Source organism: Grampus griseus, assembly GCF_964374135.1.
Source record: "Grampus griseus genome assembly, chromosome: X".
In the NCBI taxonomy this organism is placed as follows: domain Eukaryota; kingdom Metazoa; phylum Chordata; class Mammalia; order Artiodactyla; family Delphinidae; genus Grampus; species Grampus griseus.
Genome location: NC_138999.1, coordinates 126,473,275 through 126,485,674, shown reverse-complemented (window position 1 = coordinate 126,485,674; position 12,400 = coordinate 126,473,275). Strand labels below are relative to the sequence as shown.

Here is a 12,400-nt window from a genome sequence, read left to right as displayed (position 1 = left end):
TCTTCAGGTTGGCAGGGGACAGGCCACCCGGGAGGAGCGCCCCTGTGAGGCCCGAGGGCAGCCCTTGAGACGAGACCTGTAAGTGGCCTTTGTCAGGGCTGCCCAGGGTGCCTTCCTCCGCCGAGGCCGCTCACACCCCCTCTCTACCCCAGGTACGAGGTCCCCTGCCCACACTCCCGTGGGCGGCCCGACCCCAGTGATCAGGCCCCCGGTCGAGATGAGTGAGCTCCGCCAGCCTGAGGCCGACCTTGAGGCCCCAGTCCCGGCCCAGGGTCCGGTGGAGGCGCCGCTGCTGGGGGCTGCGGGGGAGGAGGCCGCATCCCCCTCGTCCTCCGCCTCCCCTGGCGCCCCCTCCTTCTCCGCCTATGCCGAGCCCTTGTCCCGCGAGGCACTTGCGCTGATGGCTGACCTGGTGGGGTTCCTGCTCGTCAAGTTTCGTACCGGGGAGCCGACCTCCGAGGCGGAGATGCTGAGTACGGTCGTCCGGGAGCATCGGGACCACTTCCCCGTGGTCCTCCGCCTCGTTTGCGAGTGCCTGCAGCTGCTGTTTGGCGTGGACGTGAAGGTGGTGGACCCCCGCGAGCGCACCTACGTCCTGGTCCCCACCCTGGGCCTCACCTGGGATGCAGTGCTGAGGGCCGGGCAGCGCACGCCCGAGGCCAGCCTCCCTCTGCTGGTCCTGACCATGGTCACCCTGTTTGGTGACCGCGTCCCTGAGGAGGAGGTGTGGGGAAAGCTAGGCACCCTGGGGTTTTGTGGCGGGAGGGAGCTGCTCACCGAAGTGTGGGTGCAGACGGGCTACCTGAAGTACCGGCAGGTGCCCCACAGCGACCCTGCCCGCTACGAGTTCCTGTGGGGTCCCCGGGCCTACGCGGAGGCCAGCAAGTGTCAGGTCCTGCAGCATCTGCTCAGGAGCAATAGCATGGCTCCCAGGTTCTTCCCATCCGTGTCTGCAGGGAGTGTGAGTGATGAGGAAGAGGGAGCCTGAGCCAGTGCAGCAGCCAGTCCCACGTCCAGCAGCTTCTCCCGTGGGGCAGGAAGGCGGCCTGCTCCTTCACTCTGAGTTTGAAGAGGGAGCGGTCAGCCTTCTAAGCAGTGAGAGCCGGGCGAGTTGGGGGAAGCCGGTGTGCAGCATTTTGGGTTCCTGTTGTGTATGTTGACGTGGACTTCCATGTCTGTTTTCTTTAGGAATTTTTCAAATGTTGGTTCTTTGAATAGAAGACTAAACAAGCTTCAGTGTCTAACTTTGTGTATGACGTTAATCCCACAGGTATTTGCACTAATTCAGTTCAAGAACAAGAGTTTTGCTGTTTTGTAAGAGAGGTTGGGAAATCTCCCAGTTCGTTTTGTGACCGTGTACAAGATAACAGGGAATTGGAATCAGAACTGCTCTGGAAATGTGGAAGTCCTTAGCAGTGATATAGATGGGGGAAGAAATAGAAAAATAAAAGCCATTGTTGTTCCAATTCTTGCTTCCCTGTCTTGTCTGTCATTCTGTAAATAAAACGAACTATCTCTGTTGAGTTGGATTTGCACGGGTATTTTAAGAAAGTAGGAGAAGGTTCAATAAGCCCCCTGCCCACTGGCTTGTTTATTCCGCAGACCTCCACGGAGCCTCTGCTCTCCGGAAGGGCCTGTGTTAGTAGCGGGAACGCTAGGAAAAGCAGGACACACCCACACCTAGAGTGATGGTCTAGGAGCCACTGTCACATGAGGAAGGTGGTGAGACGTCCCCTAAGTCCCACAGAATAAGACAACATGGGACGAGGCGGTGGGGCTCCAGGAGCGTGCCCTGGAGTGTTAAGTGCCCCGAGCCAGGGCACTTCGGGCCTTTGGGAAGTGGGGGTTCCTTCTGTGGGAGGTGATGGTGATGAAGCTGGGTGGTGGCAGCAGCCAGACATGCAGAGGGTGTGTCTTGGGTTGCAGGGGAAAGTCTGAAATGGGACATTGCTGTGAGATGTCCTTCTGGGTCGTGGATAAAGCCGAGAGAAATCTCGCCCTGGGGCAGGAAGGAAGGGGTGCTGGCTCTTGTTGCATTGCAGTGGGCCACAGTGAAGAGGTAGGTGTTTCATAGCCGCCATCTGCAAGGATTTCCAGAGAAATGAGGGTCTTGCTCTTTGAAGCCCTGCTCGGTATTCCCGGGGCTGGCCCTCCTCTCCCTGCCCTGGGGGAGCCAATTACCAACTGTATGGAAACGACCATTTTAGTCACCTGGAGTTTACTTTGGCCACTTGTGAGCAAGGTCTAGATTTCAGTGGGATGAAATGAATGAAAATAGGGGGTTGGAAAGAAGAGAGGCTGCCGAAGTGGAAAGGAGTGGCCGTGCGACTGGAATCCTGGGAGCTTTGCGTGAGCTGCACCCAGCTGGGGAAATCACCACCCTTCCCTCCATGCCGACAGACACACACACACACATCCAAATTGAATAATATATCCTCCAGGAGTAAAACACACAGAACAGCAATTTTGACTGGTTTTCTATTCCGTTTCCTATGGAGCTGCAAATTCTCTGAGATGTCATGAAAAGAAAGCAATTTCCAGAGGGGAGAAGGACAGAGTCTGGGATCAGAATAATACTAGAAATAAGTCCTAGCCACTAAGAAGCAACGTCCGCCAGTGTCCCCGCGTTCAGGCAGGTGCAGAAATATGGCGGCATCAGAGACCCACAGGTTTGGGCTGTGACCTGGCATCGAAAGGAAGGGGCAACTCCTGGGCCTAATGGGATTGGGAGGTCACTGCAGTGGGAGGTGCAGACGGCGCCGGGGGCTAAAGAGGCAGCCCTCCCTGCTGAGCGCCGTACGACAACGTGAACATTACGTGGGATCCTGGATTTGAAGCACCTGCCATATAGCAGGTGGGCACTTGGAAAAGGTGGAGAATTTCAGGGCCAATGGAACCTGCTCAGACACTCCTGCCGGAAAAGAAGGGGATTTTGTCATCACAAATGGTAAGCGCTGCTTTTGTTGAGCCTCTACTAGGCAGTGTGGCATTGGAGAGCCGTCAGGTGCTCGTCCCCATCTTGTCTTCCTCTCTTCCCCGCACAAGTGGGGACACAGCACTGCCAGAGTCCTCTTCACTTAGGAGGGGTCATGTGATGACCCTCTGCCACTGAATTCTGAGCAGAAGCATTTTTGTCACGGCCATCTGTATCGAAGGCACACCGGGGTCGGGGGTTAGTCCTCAAACCTCAGACACAGACCACTGTGTTTCCTCCCCCAGGGTCTTAAGTCCTGCACCTTTGACCCTTAGATGTGAGATGCCAGACTCTGTGCCTTTAAGGCCCTGGGCAGGGTTGGAGGTGTTCCAGAGAGAGGCTGCCCCACAGGGAGCTGGCGGAGGGCATTTCCCTCAAGCAACCCGCACCCTTCGGTCCCTGAGCTGCACCCATCCGTCCCCGCGGGGCTGTGCTGAGTCTCTGTCAGGAGGGCAGCCGCCAGCTGCCGAACGGCCCCGTTGGGGTTGGGGGCGTCCTCGTGGGGCCCAGCCCCGAGTCCCCCTCAGGGGTGACCCTGCTGCCCACAGCGCCCACTCTCTCCGGAACCTGGCCTCGGTCTGCACAGCCTGGCTTTTGCCCTGCCTGTCCCCCGACTAGGAGCCGCTTAGGCCCCGGTCCTGATGACCTCGTGCATGTATGTTTATCTGAAAGTCCCAGAGAAGCATCCCCCCCACCGACCAATATCATGGTTCGGGTGGAGCTGGCAGGACGTGATGTAGGCACTCGGCGAGTCTCCTCGTGGTTGGTAAGTGATAATCATTGCCGCGTGGATGTGGGGCGAATCTCTGTGCTTCCGACTTACTTTGAAATCATTCCCTACGTAATGCCCAAATGTTTGAGTACACTGATGGCCTTCTGAATGTGACCGTGAGGTTTTGGTTCTTGAGCCTGAGTGCGAGAGGCACAGGCGTGTCCTGTCAGCCACCCGCAGAGCCGGCTAGGACTCTGGTGTCCCCGCTCAGGGTGTTTGAGCAGAGGGACAGGCTGTAGCAGATGGCAGGGGTGGTCCCCAGGACGCTCCCCCAGGCCCCAGCCACCTGCAGACCCGCATGAGGGTTTGGAAAGGAGCCAGACAGGAGAGGGCTTTGGGGTCCCGGTGATGCAAGCTGTGAAGAGGGTCAGCCGCCCCAGAGAGGTGGAAGGAACAGCACCCACCAGATCCCATCTGACCTGCCCTGGGCTGGCCGGGGGAGGCAGGTGGGAGCAGATGCCGCTGCCGGTGAGCTGCAGCCCTGGACCCCAGCAGGAAATGGGTGCTCTTGGGACAACGGGTGCTCCAGGACCAGAGCCCCGTGAGGCACTCCCGGGGGAAAGCAGGGATTCCTAGTGCCCGTTCGTGCAGTGAACTGACTGATGGGGGACAGTGCTAGCCCAGGGACGGCCGTGGCAGGCAGCGCAGCAGCGGCCGGGACACGCCAAGAGCACCCCAGGGACATTCAGGGAGACACTTTTCAGGGGGGCAGCAGCGCCCTCCCCAGTAGACTCTGGACGAGCACACACCACCCCGGCACACAGCCAGTCCTGACCAGGGCGGCGCAGGGCACACGGGAGCTGCTGCCCATCAGCGGGAAGCTCTGACGTTCTCTACGTGCGCTGAGCCTGCCCCCTGAGGGGCTGGTGTGAGTTGTCTCAGCCGTGGCCCTGTTTCCCGAGAAGCCCCCATTCCCCAGCCCCAGCTAAAGTCTGCTCTGAGCTCCAGCCTCCTTGGCAAAGGGCTGACCTCCTGCCTGGCTCTCGCCTACCCTCCTCTGTGGCAAATATCGTCGGCTGCTGCTTTAGGGGCCTTTGTGAGCAAGTGTGGGGGCCCGGGCCTGTGCCTGTCCGTGGTCCCTGAGCTGGGGCTGGGCACAGGGATAGGGCTGGGTTGGTGGCGGGATGCAGGGTGTGAAGCCAAGTGACATTCACAAGACAGCAGCAGGGTGTAAAGCCACGTGTGAGCAAGCATCCAGGAGGAGGTGCATCTGCAGGGCCCTGAAGGGCACAGACACTCACGCCCCGTGGGGATGCGGAGAGTCCTCCAGCCTGGCGGTCCCCGTGCTTTGAATGCAGGCTTGCCGCCTGCCTGACAGCCAGTGTGCCCGGGGAAGTGAGCCTGCAGGAGAACGTGGGGCCACCACGCCACTGGGACAGAAGGGAGCAGAGTGGGCAGTGGAAGGAGAGAGCAGGGCCCAAGCCTGAGCATAGGAGCCGCCTTCAGAGGGCCGTGCCTCGGACCCCCACGTCCGGGACCCTTCTCCATCCTCACGCCCTCTGTGCTAGACCCCACCTCTCCTCCAGGGTCTCCTCTTCATTTCAGGGGAGGTGGGGTCTTGACAGGGTTTAGGAGAGTCCCCTTGGGCAGGGTCCGGCGTCAGGCTCTCGGTGTCCTCATCTGTAGGATGGAGAGTGTAACAGTACAACTTCTGAGCCTTGATATGAGATTGTGTTCGGTTCCTGGGGCCGCCCAACAAGGTACCACAAATTAAAGTCATCAGTGGGGTTGCAACTTCTCTCCCTTTTCTGAAGGCTCAAGTGAAAAACATCATGGTGCTGGCAGGGCCATGCTTCCTCTGATGGCTCTGGAGGAGGGTTTTTCTTCTTTCTTCCATCTTGTGATGTTCCCAAGTGTTCCGTGGTTTATGGCTGGATTACTCCAGTCTCTGTCTTCATTTTCACATGGCTGTCTCCCCTCTGGTCATGCCTACGGCCAATTTGCCCTCTTCTTTTAAGGATACCTGTCATATGGGATTAGGCCCAGTCTAATGACCTCATTTTTTGTTTTGTTTTGTTTTTAACATCTTTATTGGAGTATAATTGCTTTACAGTGGTGTGTTAGTTTCTGCTGTATGACAAAGTGAATCAGCTATACGTATACATATATCCCCATATCCCCGCCCTCTTGCTTCTCCCTCCCACCCTCCCGAGCCACCCCTCTAGGTTCTCACAAAGCACCGAGCTGATCTCCCTGTGCTATGCAGCTGCTTCCCACTAGCTATCTGTTTTACATTTGGTAGTGTATATATGTCCATGCCACTCTCTCACTTCATTCCAGCTTATGCTTCCCTCTCCCTGTGTCCTCACGTCCATTCTCTACATCTGCATCTTTATTCCTGTCCTGCCCTCTAGGTTCTTCAGAACCATTTTTTTTTTTATTCTAGATATATGTGTTAGCGTACGGTATTTGTTTTTCTCTTTCTGACTTACTTCACTCTGTTTGACAGTCTCTAGATCCATCCACGTCTCAACAAATGACACAGTTTCATTTCCTTTTATGGCTGAGTAATATTCCATTGTATATATGTGCCACATCTTCTTTATCCATTCATCTGTTGATGGACACTTAGGTTGCTTCCATGTCCTGGCTATTGTAAATAGAGCTGCAATGAACATTGCGGTACATGACTCTTTCTGAATTATGGTTTTCTCAGGGTATATGCCCAGTAGTGGGATTGTTGTAATGACCTCATCTTAACTCGACTACATCTGCAAAGGCCCTATTTCCCAATAAGTTCCCCTCGCAGGTACTGGGGATGAGGGTTTCAGCATATCTTTTGGGGGGCATAATTTAGCCCCTAGGAAATATGACACGAGGTGTCACCTGCATATGAAATGCCTGAACTAGTGTAGGTGCTCAATGCCAAGGGGTTATTATTACTGTGTATCCAAGATCTACCTTCCCCCACATTTTAATATTCCGGAATCTGTGTATGTCTTATTATCTACTTGTACATTGCTTGACGGATTTTTTCTTTTTCCGTTTAAAATATGTTATGAAATGTATGATCTATCTCACATCTGTGCAAACATGGTGTAACTTGTTCAAGAAACCTCAGCGTGTCCATGCCCTGCGAGAATATGGTGCGGCTGCCCACAGATCTTGCCTGCAGCTTCTGGAATCTTAGGAAGCGGAGATCATGATTCCGGCAGAGGTGGTGGACCCAGAGTGAGGCCTGGGAGGAGGGGCAACTGCTTGGTAGCGGGGCTCTTGGGTGTGTCGGGCTCCCGAATTCATTTCCTGGACACTTGCTGAGCACCTATGGCATACCGTGCTGCAGGGGTGCAGGCAGTAGCAGGAAGCCCAAGGGCCTCCTGAGCTGAGCCTGCAGGACACAGAGGCCCGGGAAAGCCCCCTCCTGCTGACTGCAGGGAGGCCGGGGCAGGATGGGGTGCAGTCCATGGGGCTGGAGCAAACATTTTAGGAGGTGGCAGGATCCCAGTGTAGACCGGAGACTGTGACAAAGCAATGTAGCTGTCTCACTGAGATGTCGCTTCGCAGAGGCCCAGAGCCTCCCTCTCCACCTGGGAAGCCTTCCTGGAGCCCATGGCGGCAAGAGAGGTCCAGGGTGGAAGCACAGGGACATCCTGGTGGCTCTAGACTCCCAGACAGACACCGCCTGCCCATCGGCCTGCCAACAGGAAGTGGCCCGTGTTCCCTTCCTCCTGGGAAGCTTGCTCCAGGAGAGGCGCTCATCCACCCGCTCCCAGGCCCCAGTGACAAGACGGCCAGTGGGGCCTTGAGACGCCCCTGTCTCCCTCTTGTCTCGGCAGCTGCAGTTTGCAAGTCCTGAGGGAAGCCTCCCCAGTGAGGGGTGGCCCCTTCTGGGCTCTGGAGGAAGATGGGGGCAGCTGCAATCCAAGCAGAACCAAAGATCCTACTGCCTCAGTCCCTTCCACTGCACCCCAGCCCCTCCCCCAGCTCCTCGGGCCCCCAGACACAGCCCCTGTGTTCTGCCACACCCCCTGCCAGGCTCCAACCACCTGCCAGGGAGCTTTCAGTACCAGAAAGACGGCACACTTAGCAAGTGAAGCTAAAGTAGCCAGAAACAAGGGCCCTCTACGGAAGCTCTGGGGGGAGGCACCTTGTAAGTGGAGTCTTGGGAACTCCAGGGACTCCAGGGATTTTCTCATTGGTGGTATTAAGGGTGTAGCCTTTCAGGAGCTCAGAGTGGAGACTTTCAGGTCCAGAGAGGGTCAGCCTGTAGCCACAGGCTCCCGGCTGAAGAAGCTGTCAAGCTGGTCCCCCAGGAACCCTGGGGTAGGCCCCCCGGCATGGCCAGGGATTGGCTCCCAGCTGTCCCTCCCTCCAGTGGAGCGGCGGTGAAGCTGGTCTAAGTCCTCTAATTCCATGCTCCCTACACTCTGCTGCTGCAGTGGCCTGGGGGCGGAGCCCTGGCAGCGCGGAGCCCTGGGCCCCAGCCACTTCCTCCCCTGACCCAGTTCCTCCATGACCAGACTGTCTGAAGGCAGCAGAATTCTCTCCTTTCAGGGCCCTGCTCTTCAGAAGCCCACCCTCCACCCCATCACATTGGAGTCAATATGAATGTTGAATTGGACGAGCCACCAACTGCTTTCTGGCTTATCTGGGGCTCATGCCTTTTCAATCCAGAGCCATTTCATGCCTTTGTATGAAGATTGTTGGGAATCTCTAAGTAAGGTGGCCCTGAAATTTGGTGGCCAGTCCGGGTTAGCTAGAGATGATGAGGGTGTCATCCTATGCATGGCTCAGGGTCTTTCCTCAATGTTCAGGTCCCTCATGGGTCTGTCCACACAGGCCAGGGAAGCTTTGGGCCACTGCCCAGGGTGGTACATTGAGCAAGTGGTCTGAGGTGGGCAGCAGATGGGCAGCGGGGTCTTTTGTACTTGTTGGAGAGAGGACAAGAGGGAAGCCTGGATGTTCTGATTCTTATTTCCATGGGAGCACCAGGAGAGGACATGGCTGGGCCGCCAGTAAAGCTGAGGCAGTCTAGGTTCATCCACTTCTCGAAGGTTGAGGATGGGAAGCCTTGGGTCGTCCAATTCTTCCCATATGTCCTCGTGGACAGGCCTCTATGCTCCCTTGGCAATTTGGCTTGTCAGAGCAAAACAATACATTGACAGTTGGCCTGGTCATCTCAGGTTGAGGGGGTACTGCGGGCTTGCAGAGCAGTGGGTCAGCTCTGGGACCCCCTGGGACCTCACCAAAGTAGTGCCTGCCCTTGAGGCTCCGGACCCTGAGCAGCCCGCCTGGTCTCTGTCTGTGAAGCTCTTGAAAGGGCAACAGTGTCTGTTATTCAAGTGTCTGAACTGACAAACAATCTCACTCTTAATGCCTATTTGGGGTGAGGCCACCAGTAATTAAGGTGGTGCTGGCCAACCTGGTCACTGGCAAGTACCTCTTTTTTGCAGAGTATGGGCTGCAGGTTCGGCAGGACGCCAAGTCCTACATCCTTAGTAGCTGGGCAGCTCAGGGCACATTATACAAGCTTCTCTATGCCTCAGCTTTCTCTTCTGTATTTGTATGTTCATTGGGAACCTCCTCAGGGGTACACACCAGACTCCACTTGGAGGATGGGCAGGGGAGCTAGACCAAAACTCTGGGACAGGGTTCTGGTGCTTCAGCAGCTAACAAACTTGATTCAGGTTGTTCATCCTTAGAAACAGCTCATATAGTAATACCCACTCCCCAGTGGGTTTGGGAAACCGAATTACTACTCGTGAAATGTTTGCAGGCTCACAGAAGAAAGGTGATACCATCATGGCAAAGTATGACGACCGTAATCGTGATCTTCTCAAGCTGCCCCCAGGGCTAAGTCCTATGAAATTGCCGTTTGTGAAATTCTGCTATTGTTACAAAGTGCAGCTATTATCCATAATGGTACAGAGTAATGTCTAAGGTATTGCTGTGCTCAGGGAAAACTCTTAAATCAGGCGAAGTGAAGAAGGTAGACCAGGCCACCTGCCGTGAGCTTGTCCTGCTCTCTAATTCCAAAAGTAAACAGAATCCTTGAGGAGGTAGGCCCCTGAAGAAGCACCAGATAGCAACAGCATTCTCTGAGCACCTAGCGTGCACCAGGCAGTGTGTTATGCACGCTAGCTCATTGAATCTTCCCAACAAGTTTAGGAAGTAGACTTTATCATCTCCATTTTGCAGAGGAGAAAAAATGAGGCTCAAAGATGTTGACTTGCCCACAGAAAACGAACCTGGCAGTTATAAATAGCATGGCTTAGAGTGGAGAAAGAGCTGGGCCGGGTGGGAGGTGACCAGAGAGTCTGGGCAGGAGGCAAAGAGTCTCTGAACTAGGTTAGCAAAGCGAGGATGGCTTCCACATTTCCAGTTTGGGCACCCCTACCCTCACCCCCGCCAACCCAGTGAACAGGTCCGCTGCCAACGGAGAGAGGCAACCGAGGAGGGGAAGGCGGTAGGGAGGGCAGATGACTGGTGCAGGGTAGCCTGAGCTTGGGACTGCCAGCATATCTCCACGCGCTGGCCTGGGCCTTGGGAGGGAAGTTGAGACGCAGTCACTGACAGATTTGACAGGTGAAGGCCTGGGAGGAGATGGCCAAAATGCAACGTGTCACCCGGGGCCACTAGCCCCAAGGCTCAGTTCTCGCTGGAGAACCTCCAGAAGGCAGCGCGGGCCAAGGTGACAGGTGTCCGTGAAGACCTCCTCGCGGGACTCGCCGGCGACGCGCTCGCTCCCCGCAGGCCTGCGCCGAGTCAGCGATCCCGCTCGGCTCTCCGCGCCCTACCCCGGCTTCCCGGTCCCTCCAGCCTCCGTCGCCCCCGCCGTCTCCTCCTCCGGGCGCGGAGCCGAGGGCCGGGGCCTCCGCGCACTGTGAGCCGGGAAAGCGGCATCGCGCGCCGCTCGCGGCACTGCTCGGGCCTGCCGGGCGGGGCTCGGGGCGCATGCGCGGCGGCCTACGGAAGCCCGGAAGGAGGGGTGGGAGGTGCGGCTCAGGTTTCTCAGGGCGGCGGCGGCGGCGGCGGCGGCGTCGGCAACTGGGACGCGGCTCGCGCTGGCACCATGAACCCGCTGTAACGTGCAGGCTGCGCGGCGCGGGGGGCGGGGGGAGGAGGAGGAGGACGGCGCGGTGAAGTTCTCCGCCATGAACCTGAGGGGCCTCTTCCAGGACTTCAACCCGAGGTGAGGCGTCGCCCGCACGGCTCGGGGAGGCACGGCGTCCGGGATGCTGTGGCGGGCGGCGGGGCCTGCCCGAGCCTCCCCGGAAAACCGATCGGCCTCGGCGCCGGCCCGCTGCCTCCTCCCGCGCCCGCTGCCTTCAGCCCCCGGCCCGCCGCCCCATCTAGAACCTCCCGGCCGCGGTCCCCGCCCCGCGGGAACCCCGCGCCTCTCCGCTTGCCCTCCCTCCCTCGTCGCTGTCCCAACTTCCCTCTCTCCGCTCCATCTTCTGGCACCCGCTGCCTGCCGTGCGTTCCCCGCGCCAGGGCCGGTTCACTTGACTCGACACCCCTACCCACCACCCCAGCTGTTTCCTACAGTTCCTCCAAGCCCTTGAGGTTTCCCTTGGACGTATGCCCATCCCTCGCTTGTTTGCTTCTTTGTGGAACTGATGTCTGAAACACTGTTGAATCCTTGGAGTCCGTGTCAGGGTATGGCAGGACCTTACATAACGCTTTTGGGGGGTAAACCTGACAATTTTCCGTACACGTTTTCTCATCAGTCTTGACTGTAAGTTTATTTGCAGGAAGCAGATATTGCTGTCCTGTTTCCCAGATGGGGACTAGCCAGTGGACTGGAGGGAAGGAACACTGGCTAAGGAATCGAGCGTCTGTCCTTGGACTTGACCAAGTGTTCTGTAACTCTCTTACCTCCCCAGGCTGTGAACTCCCTAAAGCAGAGACCGTCTCCTGCTCAAATCTCTATTCCCCGCAGCTCCCACTGTGTCTGACATATAGTAGGCACTTATCAAATGTTTGTGGAACTAAACTGAACCTAAAGACCTGGATTGGAGAGCAGGCCGTATGTAACTGGGGGATCCTCTGCTCATCTGAAAAATAAGGAGTTGGCCTAGCTGATCTCCGAAGTCCACTGCTCTGTGAAGGGAGTGCCTAGCTCCCTTATTTGGTGGTGGAAGGCACGCACTCAATAAACCTTTCCTATGCCAGATCCCATGCAGTCTGCTTCGGCTGCTGAGAGGGCCCAGCGGGAGGGTGCAGAAGGGCAGGCCAATAGATGATTGACAGCACAGTGCAGTGTTGTGCTGTGGGAGCCCAGTGGAGACCACCTTCCAGGCTGCTTGTGGGGCGTGTCTTGGGAGAGAGAGAGGATGAGTGTGTGTGTGTGTGTGTGTGTGTTGGGAGTGCAGCCTCCTTAGGGACGCTGACATTTTAAGGTTCGAGCCATTGTGACTTACTGGGTGCTCTCATTGCTCTTTGAGCACTACCGAGTTCATGTTCTGTTTAGTCTGGAGGGCCAGTGTCCCCATCACAGTGCAGTCATTATCACTGTTGGCCTTGAAGGCGCTCTGCATAGAGGAGCTTGTTGAGAGCAGGTAACTGAGAACTGACTGCAGCGCCTTCCTCTGCTGTTCCTAGGGGTTAGGATTGGTCTCCAGGGTAGCAGGGCTGGTGCCGGAGTTGGATAGGCCTTGTGTATCTACATTGTTTGAGGATGGTGATAAGAAAGGTAAGTAAAAGCTGAATTG

General features: G+C 56.8%; 2 protein-coding genes across 2 annotated transcripts in view; both read left to right on the top strand.

Annotated features, from left to right (window-relative positions):
- Positions 1-217: 217 nt before the first annotated feature.
- On the top strand, positions 218-988 carry LOC309817650 (melanoma-associated antigen 8-like; the record flags this gene model as incomplete). The annotated part of the gene is made up of 1 exon (XM_082646915.1): positions 218-988. One exon carries the CDS (start codon positions 218-220, stop codon positions 986-988), a length of 771 nt encoding a protein of 256 aa, XP_082503041.1.
- Positions 989-10,719: 9,731 nt separating this feature from the next.
- The window catches only part of TMEM185A (transmembrane protein 185A), a 31,174-nt gene continuing 29,493 nt past the window's right edge, over positions 10,720-12,400 (top strand). Inside the window, exon 1 of the mRNA XM_082681093.1 lies at positions 10,720-10,878. Within this exon, the coding sequence (XP_082537219.1) occupies positions 10,841-10,878 (38 nt within the window). The 5' untranslated portion in view covers positions 10,720-10,840. The remainder of the gene's footprint in view (positions 10,879-12,400) is intronic.